Source organism: Podarcis cretensis (assembly GCF_951804945.1).
Source record: "Podarcis cretensis genome assembly, chromosome: 8".
NCBI lineage: Eukaryota > Metazoa > Chordata > Lepidosauria > Squamata > Lacertidae > Podarcis > Podarcis cretensis.
In genome coordinates this window covers 12,694,431-12,718,153 of record NC_137177.1, presented here as the reverse complement: position 1 = coordinate 12,718,153, position 23,723 = coordinate 12,694,431, and the positions used below count along the sequence as shown (strand labels likewise).

General features: G+C 45.1%; 1 protein-coding gene across 1 annotated transcript; it reads left to right on the top strand.

Annotated features, from left to right (window-relative positions):
• The first annotated feature begins 3,300 nt into the window (after positions 1–3,300).
• LOC307221681 (phospholipase A2 inhibitor gamma subunit B-like) lies at positions 3,301–23,187 on the top strand. Its single transcript, XM_079986439.1, has 5 exons — positions 3,301–3,459; positions 6,553–6,675; positions 10,010–10,162; positions 21,790–21,936; positions 22,829–23,187. Exons 1-5 carry the CDS (start codon positions 3,408–3,410, stop codon positions 22,984–22,986), a joined length of 633 nt encoding a protein of 210 aa, XP_079842565.1. The 5' UTR covers positions 3,301–3,407; the 3' UTR covers positions 22,987–23,187.
• The last annotated feature ends 536 nt before the right edge of the window (positions 23,188–23,723 follow it).

Sequence of the window (23,723 nt, the reverse complement as noted above, 5' to 3'; positions counted from 1 at the left end):
TCCCTTGTTGACATATCCTCTTTAATTTCCATCCAACCTATGTTTCCCAAAGGAAAAGAGGGATCTTTCAATGGCTTATTCAAAATTATCCAATCCCACTAGCTTTACCAATAACCTTTTGTTATCATATATTTAAGTAGTGTTAATATGTTAGTATAGCTGTTTCAACAACATAGGGAGAGAAAAACAGAACAAAAGACAAGAATCACAAATAGTAATCTCTTTTTGTAGTTCAGAAAAAAATGTTCAGTCTCTGTATCTGTACTCTTCAGCCACTTGTCGGCCTAATCCGTTTCACAGAAAATATGTCAGACTTTCATTGTTTTATATTTCCTCAAGTTTTGAGTTTATTAGTTCACTTTATAGTCCTAAAAAGAATGTAGATATTTCAGGGATTTCTCAATGGTTACGTCAAATAGTATCCAACTTTTCAGAGTCTGAAGTTATTCAACATGTCATTTACTTCTCTCAATTATTTAAGTTTAGTTGGTTATTCATCTCAAGATATAAAAAGATGTCTTGGTTTAAATGCTGGTCCTGCTCAGGTTTGGTGGAGTCAGGTTAAATTTTCCTCAGGGCTGAGGGTAGGGAAAATAGGTTGTTAGTTATGTTAATTATAATAGAAAGCGAAGGAGAAAGAAGAATATAAGGCAGGAAAGGGAAACAGATAAATGGGGATCAGAAAAGAGAAAAGAGAGGGGCAAAATAACCAGATAATTCTCTAATTTATGTAAATATCATAAATATCATAAATAGCATAAGGGGAACATGGGAGGAAAGAGAGAGAGTGGGAAGAGAAAAGAAGCCAGAGGTTTATGAGCAGGACATAAATGCAGCCTCTGTGGAAAGTTCCAGAGTTCAAGGGGTCCCAGGGTTCCTCGGATTAAGGTTCAAATAAACATACGTGAAATAAATCCCAGAAACATCAATAAGTTCCCAAAGTTAGGGGAAGTTAGAAAAAGTTCTTTTTCCGAATAATTCTTTAATTTCTTTGGGTCGTATTTCCAGCTGTCCTTTTAAGCAGTTCTAAGAGGCTCTGTTTTAAATGGCTCTATAAAATTTCCTTGCTTGCTCTTTGTTTGTCTGCCTCCCCCAAAAAGAGCAAAGAATGTTTCATAACGGTGGATTGTTTCAAATTCTTTTAATTCCCCACAGTAAATCCCGAGACGTTTACTTTGTATTCACTCAGTCAGGCAAAGAGATACTTCCTTCCTCCACCTTGCGACTTTGTAGCCTGCGCCATATTAATCCTCTACCGAGGTGAATTCCTAAATTAAATCGTCTAACATCCGACGTTCTCTTAGTGTATTTTTAAATTTTGTAGCATTAAATGAGTCTACTCACACTAAGGGTTCTGTTCTTGCAGTTTTGGAGGCTCGTCGCATTCTTCAGTAGGAGTCAGAGGCATCGTAATACAGGGTCGTTGCTTTCCCTTTTGTGCTTGCAGTTTCGCTGCCTCGAGATCTTCCGGAAAAAAAACCCCGAAAAAACAGCGGACTCCCCCTTGAGGTTTTTGGGGGGCGCAGTGCCTTTGTGACACCCCCAAGCCCCTTATTTACACGGAAAACTCCTCCGGAATTTTTCCACACTCCCTGTCTGTTCGCGACGGAAACCGGAAGCCATGGCCAGAATTTTTTTTGAAAGTGGCATTATGTGGGGAAGGGCCTGAGCTGTAGCAGCCTCTCCTCCTTTACCTTTGCCATCTCTGCATATAATAATAATAATAATTTAATAATAAATATATTATTTATACTCTGCCCATCTGGCTGGGTTTCCCCAGCCACTCTGGGTGGCTTCCAGCAGAATATTAAAATCCAATTCTAAGGCTTTCACCATTCATTCTTCTTTTCAGGTTATTCTCACAACTTTCCACTTCTGAGCATAAAGATCCTTTGCCACTGTACCTGCATACATGAATACAGCTGGATACATAAACAGAGTTTGGAATTTTGCTGACCAATATCCCCTGCCAGAAGGGTTCTGGACTCGTGGAAAAGTCAGTTTGATTCCCCCCCCTCCCCATTATATATCATGCCCCAAGAGACCGTAGCCTTCCTAAAGGTCTACCACATGTGACAGAATGACCCCTTGCAATTCTTACATTTCCAACATTTTTTTGGTACATTCTTATATATTCGATCTAAGCTCTTTAGAGTTAAATAACATTGGTACATCATCTTAGTCCCTTAAATCTGCAATCTCCTCTGGACACAGACCTGCAATCCCCCCCCCCCTCTTAACTCTGTTGTTGTTTAGTCGTGTCTGACTCTTCATGACCCCCTGGACCAGAGCACCCCAGGCACTCCTGTCTTCCACTGCCTCCTGCAGTTTGGTCAAACTCATGCTGGTAGCTTCGAGAACACTGTCCAACCATCTCGTCTTCTGTCGTCCCCTTCTCCTTGTGCCCTCAATATTTTCCAGGGAGCCTTCTCTTCTCATGAGGTGGCCAAAGTATTGGAGCCTCAGCTTCATGATCTGTCCTTCCAGTGAGCACTCAGGGCTGATTTCTTCAGAATGGATAGATTTGATCTTTTTGCAGTCCATGGGACTCTCTTAACTCTAACCAACTTATTTATAAAGAGCAAGTGGACCAATTCAGTACCAAAAAAAAAAGGGAATTTAATGAGACAGAGGAAATCTAGATCATGAGTCACTGTGCATTTTATTACTGTACAACAAAGGAAACTGGACAGACACTTGTCTCCCCTTACCAAAAATAAATAAATTCATGATTCTGACTATCCGAGAAATCTGGCAAAATTGCCTGGACTTCTGGAAATCTAATCCAGATTCACTGCAGAGCTTTGAATTCTGGTGTCACCTGATGGGGCTTCACTTCGTGGGTGGTGAAATTGTGGGTGCACAGGTTAAAGGGGGGAAATGTCATTGGAGCTCTTGGAAGGGGGGAGAGATTGATTTACCCCAAATATAACTGCATTTAATGGGAGTGAAGGGATCCGGGTTAGTGTGCATTTTATTACTGTAACACAAGGGAAACTGTGGACAGACATTTGTCCCCCTTTCAAAAAAGTTCATGCTGTCAGAGAAAATGCCTTGGCTTCCAGAAACCTAATCCAATTTCAGTGCTGTAACCTGATGGGACTCATTTCCCCACATCCAGGATGGTGAAATTGATGCTGGCACAGATTAGGAGGGACGTGTCCTTAGAGTTATTGGAAGGGGGAAGAAATTTAATTGGTTTTCAAATCTGTGCTTTAAATTATAGTATAGCATGATTAGACTTCTAAAAATTTGGGACACCGTCCTGAACCCATTGTTCCTGGGTACTGCCAAAGTGCTTCTTGTAATCTCCTATAAATTCCTTCAACTAAGCCTCTTCATGCATCAGTTCCTTGCTCAGCCCAGTGCTGTTCTCGATTGCCTTCCTGGCTCTTCAGCTCTCTAGAATGATGAAGACACTCCTGATCTCCTGCCTCCTCTTGACCCTTCTGAATCCAGGTGAGCAGAACCACAACTGCTGTGCTGATCATTTTCAGGAAGGAACTAAGTGGGGGGTCAGCCATTAAAACAGGAGAAGAAAGGAACAAGGACTTGTGGTTCCTTTGAAAGGGAGTGGAATAAAGCATATGGTCAAGCTACAAGGGATCCTCAATCATAGATAGTTTCTTCCCAATGTTTATATTTGTTTTTATTTAACCAAATCCATACTGAGAGTTGCAGTATCCCCAAGTCCATTGGGGGAGCAATGGGGGCAGTCGCCCACTCTTGGATAAACCAGAATCCTAGGTTTCATCTACAACAAAGAGTATGTTTCTTGAACTTCTTTCCTGTTTGCTTACCTCATCGTCCACTCAAATTCTGCCCCTTCTTCCTGAAACTTTGTTCTCAATATTAAATCTTTATTTTACCAAATGCATACAGAGGTGTGACATCCCCAAGTACATTGGGGGAGCAAAAGGGGCAGTAGTTCACTCTTCAATAAACCTACAAAAAAAAAAAAAAGCTACAAGGGATTCTCTCTTTTTTTTAATATTTTATTAAATTTTCATACAAGATCCCTTCACCAAAAAATAGTACACAAAAAAGCCAAAACAAATACACCAAAAAACCATATAGAAAAAAAGAAATAAAAAAGAAAAAAGAAAAGAAAAAGAAAAAAACCAACCATTCAATAAAATTTTTTTATATATATAACTAACTGGACTTCCTCACATCTCCTTTACCCTGCATTATTTATATTAAAAATATCAGCAAATTATTACCTTGTTTCATACCTTATTTTGTACTTTCCAAATATTATACTTCTAAATTTAAGATAATTTTTATCATTTACTCATACCTTAAATTTAAACATATTGTTGCCTTAAATTTCGACCTTTTCTTACTTATAACTTAATTTTCTATTTTACAAAATCTATTTGCTGGAACTGAGATTTTCTAAATCGTGCAGATACTTAACATTCATACAACTTATATTGTTTTTGTAAATAGTCCTTAAACTTCTTCCAGTCCTCTTCTGTTGTTTCTTCTCCCAAGTCTCGGATTCTGCCAGTCATTTCAGCCAATTCCATATAATCCATCAATTGCGTCTGCCACTCTTCCAGTGTGGGCAAGTCTTGTGTCTTCCAATACTTTGCAATAAGTATTCTTGCTGCTGTTGTCGCATACATAAAGAAATTTCTGTCCTTCTTTGACACTTTCTGGCCGACAATGCCCAAGAGGAAGGCCTCCGGTTTCTTAACAAAGGTATATTTAAATACCTTTTTTAGTTCATTATAGATCATTTCCCAGAAGACCCTCACTTTTGGGCATGTCCACCAGAGGTGAAAGAATGTCCCCTCAGCCTCTCTACATTTCCAACATTTATTATCAGACAGGTGATATATTTTTGCAAGCTTGACTGGGGTCATGTACCACCTATATATCATTTTCATAATATTCTCCTTCAAGCATTACATGCCATGAATTTTATTCCGGTGGTCCATAACCTTTCCCAGTCCTCAAACATAATGTTATACCCAATATCCTGAGCCCATTTTATCATGGCTGATTTAACAGTCTCATCCTGTGTGTTCCATTTAAGCAGCAAGCTATACATTCTCGAAAGTACCTTAGTCATTGGTTCCAACAGTTCTGTCTCTAATTTCGACTTCTCCACCTGGAATCCTATCTTTTTATCCAATATAAAAACCTCTTGAATTTGAGCGTAATGTAACCAATCTTGCACCTTATTCTTTAATTTCTCCATGCTCTGCAACCTCCATTTGTCTCCAATTTTTTCTATTATTTCCCAATATTTCGGCCAGCAGGCCTCCATATTGAGTCTTTTCCGGGCCTTAGCCTCCACTGGTGATAGCCATCTCGGGGTCTAGCTACAAGGGATTCTCAATCATAGATAGTTTCTTCCCAATGTTTATATTTGTTTTTATTTAACCAAATCCATACTGAGAGGTGCAGTATCCCCAAGTCCATTGGGGGAGCAATGGGGGCAGTCGCCCACTCTTGGATAAACCAGAATCCTAGGTTTCATCTACAACAAAGAGTATGTTTCTTGAACTTCTTTCCTGTTTGCTTGCCTCATCGTCCACTCAAATTCTGCCCCTTCTTCCTGAAACATTGTTCTCAATATTAAATCTTTATTTTACCAAATGCATACAGAGGTGTGACATCCCCAAGTACATTGGGGGAGCAAAAGAGGCAGTAGTTCACTCTTCAATAAACCAGAGTCCTAGCTTAAATTTAAAGCAGTGGTGTCCAAACTTTTTTCAAAGAGGGCCAGATTTGATGAAGAGAAAAGCTGTGGGGGACAACCAAAGGGGCGACCAAAGTTTTTGAGCATTTTTAAGGACTGAAGTTGTTGAGGTTTTTTCAGGATTTTACCCCTGGAAAATAAACTGCCACAGGGGCCGGATTAAACTGACCAGTGGGCCCCTGAAATGGACTTTGGCCATGCCTGATTTAAAGCAAAGAGTAAGTTGCTTACATTTGTAGAAACTTATGATAGGATAGCACACAATCTATAGGCACAATTCTTCTCATATTTCGGAGTGGAATTATCCTCCCCCCCCCCCCCATGAAATCTTTTAGTTGGCTGGTGTTACACACCACCCCAATCTCTGAGTGGAGTCAGGTTCCAGGGGTACCAGATGTGCTTACCAGAGTCTGTCATGTTTGCTGGTGCTGATGGGAGTTGTAGTACAACAACTTTGGGAGGGTTAAAGGTTTCCTCACACCTTCCCTACTGGTCCTCTCCGTCAGACTGCAGGAGTCATCTTCAACAATCATTCTCTGGTCTATGCAAGGCCCACCCCTATTCACAGAGTTTAAGAACTACAGAAGGAATATATACTAGTTTCCAGAAACTAGTATTCAAATAGTGCTTCCAATGTTGCAGAAAAAATATATCAATAGAGGATGGTAAACATGAATTTATCCAGTCCACTTTTGAAGCTATCAAAGTCGGTAGCCTTTGCTGCCTCTCGTAAGATGGCGTTTGTAGCAGAAAGTGTTGTGTTCATGTACCTTGACACAGACCTATTCCTCCTACACAGTTACTAAAGTTTTCTAAACCCATTTTCCCCCTGTTTGCAGTGGCAACTCTGAAATGTGAGTCTTGTTTAAATGAAGGAAAAGATTGCAAAAATGCCACCATTGAGGAGTGTGATGAGTCCAGTGACCAGTCCTGCATGTCTGCCCTTGGAGTTGGCAAACTGTGTAAGTGAGAAGAACTTTCAACCTCTTTGATCACCAAAACGTAAACCCCCTGACTCACTTTCGAAGGCCATATCTTAGCCACAAGCCATGGAACATGACTTTTCATAAAGTAGTATTCTAGCCTCTTCATTGCCTGTAGGAGCAAGGAAGAAATTCAAGTCAGTTCATATTTAAAGGTGCGTTTACTCAACTGGCAGAGCAAAACAAAGCCATCCTTCAGAATCTGCCCTTCTCCCATTTTTGCAATTCAGTTGTCCAGCCATGTAATCAGTAGACAAATGCACATACTAGGGTAAAGTGTGCATACAAGAACCTAAACCAAGTCAATCAACAGTCACCTAATTCACAAGAAAAGCTAAAAATAAAGATAGAAAAGATGGATATAAGTAACAGCAACAAAACAGGCCAAGTGTCCGTTCAGCAGCCTCAGCTTATGTAGTTGGAGTCAGTCTGTGTGGTTCCCATCTCCCAGGCCAAGTGAAAAATGACCTGCAAGGTAGAGAGCTAGTCCGCCAGGATTCAGAGCCAAGATGGTCAACAAATATCCCCCCCGCCCTCCCCCCCACCCCCACGGGGGAAACCATGACTGCTTAAATCAGTATGACCCTGCAGATAGGGCCTAAGAGTGAAGATAACATTCACACTAAATGTTGATGGGGTGGGGGGGAGAGTTGGAAACATATGAAAATGTGGAGAAATGAACTTCAAATAAGAAACCAAGACAAACTGATACTGACATATTGCCCCTTCCTAATTGCCTGTGGTACATGCTCCCTTTGTGAGCTCCACCATCGACTCTCATTGGTCCAGTTACAGAGTGGATTTGATTTAAATCACAATTTAAATCACTAGTCAGTAAAACTTGAATTAAAACTTTTTTTTACATAAAGACTCATTCTTGCTGGTGTAATCTTAATATTTACAACAAGATGAAGGTTTCGTTTTTGGAATAATAAATTTTCAGAGTAGTTTTTAAAGTTATATCAAAAATTACTGATTTGGTTATACTATTAGAAAAACATTGACAGATAATTATGAAATTTTTGTGAGGTTTAATAAATTAACTGTTTATATTTGGACTTCTTTTCTGCTGTATTTTATTGGAAGGAGAAAAAACAATCCTTTCATTAATAGCAATTTAAATAATTTATTTAACTAAAACAATAACATTATAGCATATGTATCCATGTTTATTAACTGATGTGATTAAGCGATTTTTTAAGAAAAACCTTAGAGGGAGTTATAGCACACATGAAAAGCTTAAAACAAATCCTTATTTCTTGATGAAGATAGTCTTTGGACTATAATATAACTTAAATAGAAAGCTATCTTTTTTTGGGGGGGTGAATCCTCCAAAAAACCAATTTAAATTAAAAAAAATCTGATTTAAATAAAAAAATTCTCATTTAAATTTAATCTGATTGTTTTGATTTTTTTAAAATTGATTTTTATCCACTCTCTCATCCACCTTGGCAGCCACAAAACTTATTTCATTCATTAATTGCTTCCCATGAAACCTCCTGAACTGGTCCCACTCAATAAGGAGAAGGGTGGTAGAAACCTCTGGACAGCCAAAGGTTCTCCATTCCTGACTCACATTCAACAAATAGATAAAACTGGAGAAATCTCTTTCTGCTCCAAGCAGGGCCTGCTCAACACAATTGGATACCTGAGGCAAACCATGAAATGTTCCCCACCCCGCAGACCCGGAAGAAAGGGTGACTGAAGCTTAGGCCTGGGCGATTTATTGATATATCGCCCCAGGACCGGTATGAGGGGCAGACCGTGATGACAGCTTCACTCAGCAGTAAATTGGTGGGGAAAACCCTGCCTATTCTGAGTCCCTCTGCCTCCAGCACCCAGCACGCTGAGGAAAAAAACAAAACAAGCAGCGACCTGGAGCTGGAGGCTGAGGGACTCAGGAGGGGTGGCACTTTCATGAAAGATATATCGCTAAGTGAAATCACCATCGTGGTCTGTCCCATATACTTGCACTGGGAGAAAAAAGCTGCATGGACAAGGCTTATACATCTTGTCCCTCCCTCCCTCCCTCCTTAAACTGCTTGGATTAAGAGCACACCGCTGCCCTCACCTCAGCCAAGCAGTTTTGCGGAAACCCCAAATGAGCCAGTAGTGGGGCAGGGGCTCAGGGGCTCCCCCTCCCCAGCTGCAAGAGCCTGGGTGGAGTGCAGACTCCGGCCAGAGACAGCCTTGGCAGCCACCTGGCTTACTTTTTCAGCACAGGAGAAAAGACGGAGCCCACTCTGCCAGTCAAAGGCAGTCAGGCAGTGCAGGCAGCCCTGCAAGGCACAAGTAGGGTGGCTTTGCAGCCTGCGCTTTGTGAATGACCACACCACAAGGAAAGAGGCAGTGTGCCTGCACAGACACCAGCAAGGCGGAGGGAGCCTCAGAAAGGAGCTCCGAGGTGGTATTTGCTAAAATGTATAGAACTCAAGATAAAGTATGTTGGAAATGTAAGGAGAAGGAAGGGAATTTCTTTCAAATGTGGTGGACGTGTCCTAAGATTAAAGTCTGCTGGGTCATGATATATAAAATACTTTTAGTAAAAAAAAACAGAGGCTTTTTTATTAGCGATCATAGGTGAAGAAATTCCCCCCAAAAAGACATAAATATATTTATGTATGCTACCATGGCAGAAAGGATACGTTTAGCCCAGAAATGGAAGCAGTAGGAACTTCCAACTTTGGAAGAATGCCAGACAAAGATGATTGAATACACTGAGCCGGCGAGACTGATGGGGTGAATCTGAAACCAGCAAGATGAACTGTTTGAAAAGGACAGGTTATGATTTGATACCTGTCTTTTAAGTATAGAGATAAGGTAAGTAGGGTGATTTAGAGATGTGAAGATAAAAGTGATTGCATATGAAAGTCAGGGAGGGGGATGGGAGGAAGTCAGAGCTCAATTTGAGCAAAGATATATGTGATGAAGAGATTTTATTTGGTTGTTATAAAGGAAAAAAGAAATTTTATTAAACATTATATTAAAAAAGAAAAAGGAAGGAGCTCCAAGGTCCCTGCCACGAAAAACAGTATGGACTGCCGGTATGAGAGACTCAGTGTGCTGGGTGCTGGAGGCAGAAGTACTCAGGATAGGCGGGGTTTCCACCACCGATTTACTGCTGAGTGAAGCTGTCATCGTGGTCTGCCCCTCATACCAAAGGCAGCAGCATCAGGCAATGCTTTTCTTGGTGGTCAGATCCCCTGCCCCTCTGGATCCCGCCACATAAGATGACCATCAATCCTTTCCTCATGGGTGGGCCAGCCCTATCTCCAGGTCTAGTTATTTCCTTTTCCAATTCTTTCTTTTATAGCACTTTTGGGGTCAAATATGGTTTTCAAGTCCTGCATCGATACAGAGTTGTGTGATGCAGACTATTCCAGTGCCTCCGTAACCTCATCAATGTACATCCAAGGCAAGATGTCCTGCTGCAAGACAGATATGTGCAACAGTGGACCTCCTGAAGGTAAGTATCATCATCAGGAAATATGGTCTCACAAAACTCAAGTAATGAGAGAGCTCAAAGAAAGACAAACAAGTTTGGGCAGTATCCTGATGTCTGGGACTGGCTAGACAAGGAGGAGTGGTGGCAGCCAGTCACTCCAGGAGGCGCCTGAGGGTGACACTAGGAAAGAAGATTTCAAACTTGATTCAGACTGGTGGGACAGGGAGGAACCATTGACAGAGGGAACGAGCAGGGAAGCATTGGAGCCATAGTATGGGGGTGGCGGGAACTAATAGAACAAAACCAAAAATCACAATAAGATTACCTGAACAACATACAGCATCTATTAGCAGAAATTACAGTGGTGCCCCGCAAGATGAATGCCTCGCAAGACAAAAAACCCGCTAGACAAAAGGGTTTTCCGTTTTGGAGGTGCTTCGCAAGACGAATTTCCCTATGGGCTTGCTTCCCAAGACGAAAATGTCTTGCGATTTTTTCCGACTTTTCCCCCTTTTTTCCCCTTTTTCTAAGCCGCTAAGCCACTTATCCGCTTGAAATATACTCAGAGTCGCAAAGTGATTTCATGCTCTTTATTCAGCTCATCGTGGTGAGGAGGAGGAATGAAAGTCCCCTCAAGGTATCTGCTTTATATACATTATTTACACAATGGGCTGCACATGATTGGCTAATTCCGGAATTCTACTGTAAGCCAATCAGGTTGTGGATTCACTTCTATCTGGAGCATGATTGAGTAGTTCCTGCCAACCAATCATACTGCTGCATTGTTCTAGGACCAATCAGACTGCTGCATTCTGAATCCTATTGTTCTAGGACCAATCAGGCTGCTGCCTTTTGGATCCTATTGTTCTAGGGCCAATCAGACTGCTGCAGTTTGGATCCTATTCAACCCAGTACATAACACCCCTCCCCTCTAAGTTCCAGTCCTGCCCGGGAGGTCGCATTCATAGTCCTCGAGGTACGCCGGCGGCCTACGTGTGCGTTGCGGCCTGGGGTGTTCCCTGGTCCGGGGTTCAGGTTCTGGCTCGTGTTCCAAGGATACTGGCTGTGATGGGGCTGTTTGGTCTGGCGCAACTGGCTCACTCAGTCGTGGTTCTGGTTCCAGTGTCCTTTCGGCCTCGCAGGTCCTCTCTGTATTTACTGATTCTGCCTCTCCTGCTGGCCCCTCGTGCTCTATGGGCCTCACTGCCCCTCTGTTCCCTTGGGACTCCTCTGCCCTTTCCTCCTCCTGGTTTTCTCCTGGGAATCGTCGCCGTATCTGGTCGCAGTGGCGGCGCCAGCATTGCCCCCCATCCGTTAGCACCTCATACGACACGGGGCCAGTGACCCTGGTGACTGTGGCGGGTACCCATGCTGGGCCTGCCCCAAAATTCTTTGCGTACACTGGGTCCTGAGCCTCGAAGGTCCGGGGGTTCTTGCCTTCCCCCACCACTGCCTCATCCTGAGCTCTATCGGGGTGAAGGCGGTCCAATCTGATTGCAAGGCGCCGACCCATTAGTAGTTCAGCGGGGCTCCGGCCAGTCGTTGAGCTGGGGGTGCTGTGCTGTGCTAGAAGGAATGTGGCAAGGCGGTACTCCCAATCCCCTTGTGTCATACGGCGAAGGGTGTCCTTGGTGGTCCGCACCATGCGTTCTGCTTGGCCATTGGTGGCAGGGTGGAATGGCGCCGAACGGATGTGGCGGATGGCGTTCTGCATTGTGAAGGTTTGGAATTCTCCTGACGTAAATGCAGTCCCGTTGTCTGAGACGAGAGTGTCAGGGAGCCCGTGGGTTGCAAACAGCCTGCGTAGTACCCGGATGGCTGCGGACGTAGAAGTGGACGGTACCAGTGCGACTTCCAGCCATTTGGTGTAGGAGTCCACCACTATGAAGAATGTTTTCCCCTGAAAGGGGCCAGCGAAGTCCACATGCAGGCGTGACCATGGTGCTCGGGCGGACTCCCAGGACTGGACTGGGGCCCTTGGGGGATCTGGGCGGGATTCTTGGCAGGCCTGGCAGTGTTTGACCCAGGCCTCTATCTCTCCGTCGATCCCTGGCCACCACACATAACTCCTGGCAAGGGCCTTCATTCTTACTACTCCTGGGTGTGTCTCGTGTAGGGCTGTGAGGACCCTTTTGCGGAGGGGCTGGGGAACAACGACCCTGCTTCCCCATAACAGGCACCCCTTGTGGGCTGACAGTTCATGTTTGCGGGTTGTGTAGCCGGCGAATTCTGGCCCGGGGCTGCTGCTGGGCCATCCCCTCCACACCCAGTCCAGGACCCGGGAGATGACCCTATCTTTCTTGGAATGGTGTGCAACTTCTTGTGCCTGAATGGGGCGGTCAGGAAGCAGCTCCAGGCTCATAACCTCTTGTGCAGGTGCTGGGTCGGGGCCTGTTTCCGGTAGTGGTAGCCTGCTGAGGGCGTCCGCATGGCCCATCGCCTTCCCCGGACGGTGAATCAGTGCATACTGGTAGCTGGCAAGGAAAATTGACCACCTGAGGACGCGAGGAGACAGCACTTGGGGGGTCTGCTTTTCAGGGGCAAACAAGCCAAGCAACGGCTTGTGGTCAGTCACCACGGTGAAGGGCCGCCCGTACAAGAAATCATGGAATTTTTTTACTCCCTTCACGATTGCCAGACCCTCCTTGTCGATTTGCGAGTAGTTCCGCTCGGTTGCGTTGAGTGTCTGGGAAAAGTATGCCACTGGTACCTCTCTTCCATCCGGGAGTTGGTGTCCCAGGACAGCGCCAATTCCATAGGGCGAGGCGTCGCATGCTAGCACCACCGGCAGCCTCTCGTCGAAGTGTGCCAAGACCGAGTTTGAGACAAGCAAGTCCTTGACTGCCTGGAATGCGGCCTCCTGGCGCTGGCCCCACACCCAAGGGGCCCGCTTGTCCAGGAGTCTGTGTAGGGGCTCCGCTACCGCCGCCTTGTGGGAAAGGAAGGAATGGTAAAAGTTCAATAGTCCCAAGAAGGCCTGAAGTTCAGTCTTGTTCTTGGGCGCTGGGGCATCACAAATGGCCCGTACCTTGTCCCCAGTCGGGTGGACCCCTTCTGCGTCCACCATAAATCCCAGAAAGTCCACCTGAGGCACTCCTAGAAGACATTTTTCCCGCTTCACCTTGAGACCCGCCATCTGGAAACGGTGCAGAACGGTGCGGAGGCGGTCCTCAAACTCCTCTGGTGTGGGCCCGGCAATCAACACATCATCGAAGAAGGGGGTGACGCCAGGAATCCCTTTAAGTAGAGAGTCCATTAGATTCTGGAATATGCCTGGTGCCACGCTGATACCGAATTGCAGCCGCTTTACCCTGAATGCTCCTCTGTGCGTCACAATCGTCTGTGCCTCTGCTGTGGCCTCATCTACTGGCAGCTGTTGATATGCTTGGGCCAAGTCCAGCTTGCCAAAAATTTTCGACCCAGCCAGGGTGGCAAGAACATGGCTGACCACTGGCACTGGGTATGCATGGGCCGTAAGGGCCTTGTTTATGGTACATTTGTAGTCTGCGCAGATGCGGACCGAACCATTAGGCTTGACAGGTGTGACAATTGGGGTTTCTCAGGGGGCATTAGGCACCGGCTCCAGCACTCCTTGCTCCACAAGCCGGTCCAATTCCTCGTCTATACGGGGTTTCAGGGCGAACGGGACCCGGCGGGCCTTGAGCCTGACCGGTCGTACTGCGGGGTCAAGCTGTAGGGCAATGGGGGGCCCCGTATACTGTCCCAATTTCCCATCAAAAACCCCCGGAAATTCCTTGCATATGGCGTCCACGTCCACTTGTAAGCTAGTGTGGTTCACCCCGGTGACGGCTAGCCCCAGTGGTCCAAACCATGCCAATCCCAGTAAGCTAATGTAGGGGCCCTTGACCACCAGCAATTCCAGTTGCCGTGTCCGCCCTCGGTATTGCACCCTGAAGGTCCCCACCCCCATTGTGGGGACCTTACGTTTCTGGAAGTCCCGGAGGGTGAATGGGGCCGGCCTGAGTTTGGGACCCCCAGTAGGACACAGTTTCCTTAAGGTCATTGCCGAGATTATGGATAGAGTTGAACCCGTGTCAAGCTCCATGCGGCATGGGGCCCCCTCTATCTGTACGTCAACATAAATTTTCTCTACGTTGGGGTGGGGCAACTGGTATACCTGGAAGTCCGTGAGCTCAGTCGAGTTGCCTTGGTGCGTTGGGCCCCGGGACCTGGGGCTCTTGGATTGGTCATCTGATGCCTGGCGTTGGGTGGGCCGAGCCCGACACACCCGGGCGATGTGTCCCGATTTTCTGCACTGCCTGCACTCTGCGTTGCGGAAACGGCAGGTCCTCCTCTCGTGACTTTCTCCGCAGCTTGCGCAGTTCCCTCCTTCTCGTCGAGGCAGCTGTGGTATGTGGGCTGCTTGAGTGCGCTGCTGTACTCGGTGCACCTCCTCCCTGTTGGATCCTGAGTCGTCGGTGAGGTCTTCATGGTGGACCCTCGGTTGGGATGGCTGGCTCGGCCGTGCCTCTTGCGTCGACCTCTCGGCAGCTTCCGTTGCCAGGGCCTCCTCCAGAGCGACCTGGAACGTTAGGTCCTTCTTAGCGTAGAGGCGTCGTTGCAGCTTCTCATCCCTCAGGCCACCGACGAGGCGGTCACGAAGCATGTTCTCCAGCTCTGAGAAGTTGCAGAACCGGGCGGCTTGGCGGAGAGAGGTCACAAACCTAGTTATGGTTTCCCCAGGGGCTTGCCGCTTTGCGTAGAAGGCATTTCGACGAGCCACCACTGAGGGCTGCGGCGAAAAGTGCCCCTTCAGCTGTTCCATTATTGTTTTGTATGGAACAGTAGCGACGTCTTCAGGCGCAAGGAGAGCCCGGGCGATTTCAAACGTCTCCTCTCCGCAGACGCTGAAGAATATTGCCCTCTTCTTGGCGTCTTCTTCATCAGTGACCCCTTTGGCTTCTAGGAGGAAGGTGAAACGGGAGGCGTATGCTTCCCAGTCTCCAGATGCTGGGTTGAACGGTGAAAAGCTGCTGTTGGTTGCCATTCTGAGTTCCTTGTGTCCCGGAGCTGAAGCCTGGATACACGGTGCGAGGCAGCGATGTGGCAGGTGGCGGTGCTGCGGTGCTGTGTGTGGCAGTCAGCTCAGCGGGATCCCACCTTCGTCGCCAGTGAAATATACTCAGAGTCGCAAAGTGATTTCATGCTCTTTATTCAGCTCATCGTGGTGAGGAGGAGGAATGAAAGTCCCCTCAAGGTATCTGCTTTATATACATTATTTACACAATGGGCTGCACATGATTGGCTAATTCCGGAATTCTACTGTAAGCCAATCAGGTTGTGGATTCACTTCTATCTGGAGCATGATTGAGTAGTTCCTGCCAACCAATCATACTGCTGCATTGTTCTAGGACCAATCAGACTGCTGCATTCTGAATCCTATTGTTCTAGGACCAATCAGGCTGCTGCCTTTTGGATCCTATTGTTCTAGGGCCAATCAGACTGCTGCAGTTTGGATCCTATTCAACCCAGTACATAACACCGCTTATCCGCTAAGCCGCTAAAAGCCGCTAAAAGCCGCTAATAGCGCTAATCCGCTAAGCCGCTAATGGGCTTGCTTCGCAAGACGAAAAAACCGCTAGACGAAGAGACTCGCGGAATGGATTCTTTTCGTCTTGCGAGGCACCACTGTACAAAGAAGCGTCACAGTTTTACCTTAGTCCTAGAAACACCCCTCCCATAATGTTACTCACAGTTCCTCTCCTGTAGAAGCTTCTGGTATTTATTTCCTATGCTTTCCTCCAAAAAGCTTGAGCTCCCGCTCACCATTTTAGCTGAAAAAAATTCAGTAAAATAGGTTACGCTGAGAGATGGTTCCTGGCCCCAGGCCACTCAGCAAGTGTCATGGCTACAGTGGAATTTGAACCCTGGTCTCCTAGATTCTTGTCCAGCCCCCTAACCACTACACCTCACTGGCTTATTTGTTTCCCAGAGTTCTAGCCCCCAAACCTAGACCAACTCACTTTCCTTGATGTATTTGCATTTGTAGAGATATTTTTAGCGGGGGAGGTATCTGTCCTTCTTGTGTGAGAGGGAACTGATTTCTTTGAGATTTGCATTCAGGGAATTGAGATCTTCAGGTTAAAGCAAATGCTAATAAAGATCTATTAGATGCAATGGACTCCAGTGATGCTTAATTACATATTATAGAGGAACACTAACAGTGGGACCTCGGGTTACTGACACTTCAGGTTATATACGCTTCAGGTTACACACTCCGCTAACCCAGAAATAGTGCTTCAGTTTAAGAACTTTGCTTCAGGATGAGAACAGAAATCGTACTCTGGCAGCATGGCGTCAGCGGGAGGCCCCATTAGCTAAAAAATAAAAAGTTAAAAAGGCCTGTATCACCATCCTTTTCAAACCAGAGACAGAAGCTGGGGTTGGGATTTGAACCAAGAACCCCAAAGCTGGAAGCTGCGCTGAGCTGGAGCCTGGCTTAGTGAGCTACCATGAATTGCATACTGAGACCCTCAGGTGCAGAGGAAGATAGGAATAACAGCACACCAGGCAGTGTGACTGGTAAGGCAGTATGATTCTTCTTCTTTGGCGATCACTCGTAGCCAAGTAAAATTGTCTTTCATAAACACAGTTTTAACAATGAGTCTGTAAGTGACTGTGGAGGCCAATTCTGGAACCACACGTCCTTCCACAGTGGGGACATTGGTTTCTGGGTGGGAGTTGATCATGGTGTGGATTTGCCAACCATGCCTTCCTCTTAGCACGTTTCTCCCTTATATCCTGAGTTTGAGTCTCTTCAAAGCTCATGACACCTGTGGTAAAGGCTGTTCTCCAACTGAAGCACTCGCAGGTCAGTGTTTCCCAGTTGTCAGTGTTTATACTTCATTTTTAAAGATTTGCCTTGAGACAGTCTTTAACCCTCTTTTGTTGACCACCAGCATTATGCTTTCCATTTTTAAGTTCGGAATAGAGTAGTTACTTTGGAAGACGATCATCAGGCATCTGCATAACATGACCAGTCCAACGAAGATTATGTTGAAGAATCATTGCTTCAACACTGGTGATATTTGCTTCTTCCAGTACACTGATATTAGTTTGCGTGTCTTCCCAAGTGATGTGTAAAAAATTTCAGAGACACCGTTGATGAAATCTTTCGAGGAGTTAGAAATGGTGTTTATAAGTGGTGCATGTTTCACAAGCATACAGTAAGGATGTTAGTACAATAGCTTTGTAAACAAGTATTTTGGTTTCCCTGTGAATGTCCCAGTCCTCAAACACTCTGCACTTCAATCGACAGAAAGCTGCACTCGCAGAGCTCAGGGATGCTGGATTTTGGCATAAGTGTTAGCCCTTGTGGAAAGATAACTGCCTAGGTAGGAGAAGTGATTGACATTTTCCAACGTTACACCACTGAGTTGGATTTGCGGAGCTGCAGAGGGGTTATTTTGTACTTGTTGGTGCAGTACTTTGTTTTTTTGGATGTTGAGTGAGAGGCCAAAGTTTTCGTAAGCCTCTGGGATGGTATTTAGGATGGTTTGGAGGTCATCCTGTGAGCGTGCACACACTACGTTGTCATTAGCATACTGAAGCTCTATGATGAAAGTTACTGTAACCTTACTCTTTGCTTTCAGCCTGCTAAGATTGAAGAACTTTCCATTTGTTAAATATATTATTTCTACTCTGGTGGAAAGTTTTCCTTTGACAAAGTGTAGGATCATGGCAATGAAAACAATGAATAGAGTTGGGGCAATAACACAACCCTGTTTAACCCCTGATTCCACTGTGAATGGTTCACTTTGAGAGCAATTGTTATCTGCGATTGTTGCTGTCATATTATCATGGAGGAGTCGGATGATGTTTACAAATTTATCTAGGCAGCCAATTCTCAGAAGGACAGTCGACAGACCATTACGATTTACAGTGTCGAAAGCCTTAGGTCAAAAAACGACACATACAGGGGTTTGGTTCTGATCTCTGCATTTTTCTTGAAGCTGTTGAGCGGTGAAAATCATGTCCACTGTCCCCCTAAAAGGCCAAAAACCATTTTGGGATTCAGGAAGGGTCACCTCGGATATTGTAAGAGATGGTTTGCTAAGATCCTTGCAAGAATTTTACCACCTGCAACTAATAGAGAGATGCCTCGATAGTTTCTGCAATCAGTTCTGTCACCTTTTTTTTTTTAAAAAAAAAAAGATAATTTTGGCATCCATAAAGTCTGCTGGGATCTCTTCTCTCTCCCAGATTTTTTTGATGAGCTTGTGAAGTTGTTGTGTAAGTTCAATTTCACCCACTTTGAAGACTTTGGCAGCTATCCCCTCAGGTCTGCTTGTTTTTTTTGTTTTTCATATGGTTAATAGCTGTACACAACTCTCCCAGGTTTGGAGATACTGCAAGCCCATCTCTAACTTGTTTTTGCAGAATTTGTGAGAGGAACTCAGCAGCTACGTGGGAGTTGCAGTTAAGGAGATGTCAGTAATGTTCTTTAAAGCGGTGTAATAGCTTCTTTATCTTTTAGAAGTGTGATCCCGTCTGCTGAGCGTAGGGGGAATATGCCATGATTTATTGGCCCATAGATGGTCTTTGTGACTTTGTTCACAAGCTGCAATAATGGATGTTTTTAGCTTGGTCCAGTGTTCCTCGATGTTATCAGGGAATTCTGAAAGCAGATGGCCCTTAAGAGTCATTTGGAAGCAATCCCACTTAACGGGATCTTGAAGGCCTTGGGTGTTCATTTTGCGCCTTGTTTTCCTTCCTTGAAGCCTACGTTAAGGTATAATATTGATAGCCATTGTTTTCCTTCCTTGAAGCCTACGTTAAGGTATAATATTGATAGCCATTGTGGAGCGTATTAGTCAGTGATCTGTCCAGCAGTCGTCGGCACTCGTCATAGCTCTGGTAAGGAGCAGATCACTGTGATCTTTAGCACAGACAATAACATAGTCTAAGATAGCAGCAGTCAACCTAAGGACCAATGGCCGGATGTGGCCCAATCACCTTCTCAATCCGGCCCGTGGACAGTCCAGAAATCAGCGTGTTTTTGCATGAGTAGAATGTGTCCTTTTATTTAAAATGCATCTCTGGGTTATTTGTATGGCCTGCCTGGTGTTTTGACATGAGCAGAATGTATGCCTTTATTTAAAATGCATCTGTGGGTTATTTGTGGGGCATAGGAATTCGGTCATATATTTTTTTCAAAATTTAGTCTGGCCCACCAAATGGTCTGAGGGATGGTGGACCAGCCCATGGCTGAAAAAGGTTGCTGACCCCTGGTCTAAGAGGTGCCAGTGGCTTGACCGAGGATGCCTCCAGGGAGTTTTAAATTTATTTTTCTGTCGAAAGAGTGTGTTGGTAGTAACAAGGTTGTGCGCTTCACATATTGTCAAAAGTAAGATTCAGTTCTGGTTGCCGTTGCCAATTCCTTCTTTCCCAATAGTCCCAGGCCCCCGATTGAAATCTCGCCCAGCTCCTGCATTAAAATCACCCAGGAGGATGAGTTTATCTTCCTTAGGCATCTCTGATAGAACGGTATCCAGCTGAGAGTAAAAAATTTCTTTAATGTCTTCATCGGCATCCAGTGTTGGTGCATAAGCGCTTATAAGAGTAGCCTGTTGGTTTTTGGTGTGCTTTATTCAAAGGTTTGAGAGTCACTCATTAATGCCAGTAGGGACTTCTGACAGGAGCTTCACAAGATCATACTCCATGTATCCGAAGCGAAGCCTACTCCATGTATCCGAAGTTCTTGTTCAGATAGACCTTTCCAGAGGAAAGTGTAGTCTCCTTTTTCTTCCTTCAGTTGTCCCTCGCCTGCTCTTTGAGTCTCTTGAAGCGCTGCAATAGTGATGTTAAAACATTGCAGCTCTCTTGCAATGATGGCAGTTCTGCATTCAGAGCGCTCACTATCTGTGTTATCTGACAAAGTCTGTATATTCCATGTTCCAAAATTCAATTGTGTTTTACAACCGCTAGGTGGTGACCCCACTGGGAGCGGTCATCCATTCAGGAGTGGGTGGGGTACAAATAATAATAATAATAAATAATAATAATAATAATAATAATAATAATAATAATAATAATAATTATTATTATTATTATTATTATTATTATTATTATTATTTATTATTATTAGTAACAGTAGGGCTCTGTTCCGATGGCATGAGTAGTCACAATGAACCGGTGGATTCCTATCTGCTGCAGCCCTTATCTGCCTTCACAGCTGTTGTAACATACCACTTGTTATCATCCACCTGTTCTGCTGTTGAGGAATTTTTGGATCATTCTTTGTCTAGCTCCTTCCCTTTGACCTTACCGCCTTGGGTGATCCTGTTAGGAGTACAGGATTCCTGATGGCTTCGCTCACACGGGTCATAGGAATGTGGAAGCCCACTCACCACAACAAGGTGATGATCCAGCAAGTGAGAAGGCAGTATGATACCTCTGGATTGGCCAGGCCTTCTACAAACATCCGCAACATGGGCTTCTGCCTTCACCAACGAAACAGTGCTTTCTAAGAGGATACCTGCATTATTTAATAACATAACATAGTAAAAGAAAAAACTGCACATAGAACTAAACCAAAAACCATGTATCAATAACAAGATTACTTGAACAACATGCAGCATTCATGAGCAAAAATTACAAGGGAGCTTCACAGTTTTACCTTAGTCCTAGAAACATTCCTTGTGTGATGTTACTCACAGTCCCTCTCCTGCAGCACCTTCTGATATTTACATCCCTACTCTTTTGTCCAAAGAGCTTGAGGTGGCATTTCTTGGCTCTCCTGCTCACCATTTTAGCCTCAAACACCCATGTGAAATAAGTCAGGCTAAGGGGCAGTGTCTGGCCCCAGGTCACTCAGCAGGTTTCGTGGCTCAAGTACAGATTTGAACTCTGGTCTCCTCCCACCCTTGTTCCTGATGTAGATGTTCACATTCCCTTGTTCCTGATGTAGATCTTCACTCACCCCTCCCTTCTTGTTGGGAGGAGGCACCATTTTGTGGTTCGCATTAGTATTCTCAACACCCTGGTGTATGTTTTTATTGTAAACACTATAACAACACTAGGACCAAGAATTCTGGGAGTGGTAGTTTCTTAAGGGTGCTGAGAGTTAATCGGGAAACCCCGATTCCCCTCACAGAGCTATGGATTAACAAACAAACCCCACACAATAGTTCTTATTAACTGGCATTTTTTCTTAGCTGAAATCATTATTTTACCAAAACTAAGCACATGTTTTCCCAGAAGTGATTTTTAAGGATAAAACTACTAAGAGTTTTCTTTCTCTTTCCCGCTCTTGGAAAGAGGGCCATTTTGTAGACTTTTATCATCATTTGTGTGCGTCTGTAGCTGCCATTTTGTCTCTCAGGATGGCCCCCAGTGCTGCTCAGTGCTAAGCCCAATTGCTTAAAGTGGTATCCCTTTGCTTGAAATGTATGCTGTGAATATGGCCCCAGTTAGAAATCTCTTGCACCATGCCTTAATGTAGTCCTGGATGAATGGAGCATGGCTGAAGCACTCCACTTGCAGAAGTGGTAGAAGGTGGTACGCATCCATCTTGGAAGGGGAAGCACGATTCCCACCCCTCACATACAGCAAGTTGTGGTTTGCATCTGCAAAAGAAATACATTGACTAATTGCAATGCTGGTGTGGTGTGGTGATTGTTTTCCAGTGCCTGAGTATGAGACGAGGGAGCTCAATGGGCTGAAGTGCCCGAGTTGCTTCTCCATCTCTTCAGACGAGTGTGAAGGCAATAAGACCGTCAGCTGCAGAAATGAGGAGGATCAATGCTTCTACGCTGCGGGTCGCTCACAGTTTGGTGAGTCTTGTATAATGGAGTGCAACTAGGGCCCCATCTTTGAGGAAGTATCCTGCTACTTTCAGCAGTCATGGCTTCCCCTAAAAGACGCTAGGATACTTTGTTTATTAAGGGTGCTGAAAGTTATTAGGAGACCCACGTTGCCCTCACAGACTGTCTGGGATGGGCAAGAGCCCAAGGAGGAGGGATGTGTGGACAGGGAGGTGGGAGGAGGAGGAGGAGAATACAGGGAAGGGCTAGTGATTTCTGCAGTTCTTGCCTGGAACCCTGCACCAGTTTATTCCATTTTTTCCCCAGCAACACCTTAAAAGCCTATTCAAATAGGGACATGCTCTATTCCCTTTTGCTGTTCATTCGATTGAGTTTTAAATGTTTTAATGGTTTTAACTGCTTTTATTGCTAATGTATATATTTCTTGTAAACCCCTAGCAGTTTTTACTGCAATCAAGCGGTATATAGTTTTTGTTAAATAAAAATACATCTTAAAATTTGCACTTTAAATTGGAGGGGGCAGGATGGAGACCCACAGGCCCAGGAGCCAAAGGCACTCCTCTAGGACTCTCTCTCTCTGGCCCTTTGGATCCTCCTTAGCCACACCTCCTCTCCCTAGGCCACACCCCTCACAAGCCCCACTTCATACCCTACCTGTATGCTTTGGCCAGGCTGAAGTCTTGGTTACTTGGATGGAGGACGGGGGCGGGTTGAATGTATGTATAAAATAGCCTGCCATGTAAAGGTGAATTTTACATATGTTTCCATTGGCCAGTGGACCTCCCATAAGGTCACCCAGACTGGAAAACAGCTCTTGGTCTGAAAAAAGTTGCCCACCCTTCTGTTTGAGGGGGAGGGTTTTGGATTTCAAAAATATGTGTGTGCTTTTTTTCCCCAACAGGGGAAACCACGCTGACGGGTGCTCTCCGAGGCTGTGCAACAGCTAGTATGTGTGACTACGGTCAGGAGTTGCTGGTGACTTATCTTAAATCACTGACATATGAGATCACTCAATTAGAGTGTACTGACGCAATGGACGAGGATGCCAATGAGCTGTAGCTGAGGGAAGGCAAACCTCCACCGCCCAGAAGAACCCACCATTTATGGAAATTGGCGGCCTAATGGTTGAAGCAGGGGAGGTCTCAGCCTGAGGACTCCCAGGCTTTCTTTCCAGAAGTCTAGAAGCTCCTCCTCAAAGACAGGCTGTATTTGACTTTCATGTGCAAATGATGTCATTGAATCATGTCCAAAATAAATATATATGGCAAATAATGTGTGTTGTATCATTTATCCAAATGCAACATTTGTTGGGGGATATAATAGTGCTTGGGGATGGGAGCTAGATTTCAGGTTTGAAATCCCTGGCCAGCCTTCCATGTCAAATTTAATTGTGTCCACTTTGGGCTCCCTTGTTGTCAGGGGTAGTGCATCCCATTTCACCACAGCAGCCATGCTCCGTAACCCCCACCAAAGCATCCCTTTCCACTTTGAGGCAATCAAGATTTGTGCTAATGTTAGATTTCCCACAAGCTTCAACTGGCACTGCTTGCATCCGCCTGCTGAACCAGTCCAGCTGTTCCAGAACCCTGTTGTCGCAATGGCCAGCAAGATGCCTGTGCAAAGCCCCAAAGCAGGACTGGACAGCAACACCAGTTGTCCCCATCCCGTCCCCCCGCTTGTGATTCCCACCAACTGGCATTCACAGGAATACTGTCTCCAACACTTGAGGAAGAACATGGCCAACTTGGTTAGTAGCCATTGTTAGCCTTATCCTCCATTATTTTCTTCTAATCCTC

Coding starts and splice junctions, on each gene's coding strand:
- LOC307221681 (XM_079986439.1), top strand. CDS start 3,408: ATGATGAAGACACTCCTGATCTCCTGCCTCCTCTTGACCCTTCTGAAT. Junction 6,676..10,009: donor CCTTGGAGTTGGCAAACTGT/GTAAGTGAGAAG, acceptor TTTCTTTTATAG/CACTTTTGGGGTCAAATATG. Junction 21,937..22,828: donor TGCGGGTCGCTCACAGTTTG/GTGAGTCTTGTA, acceptor TTTCCCCAACAG/GGGAAACCACGCTGACGGGT.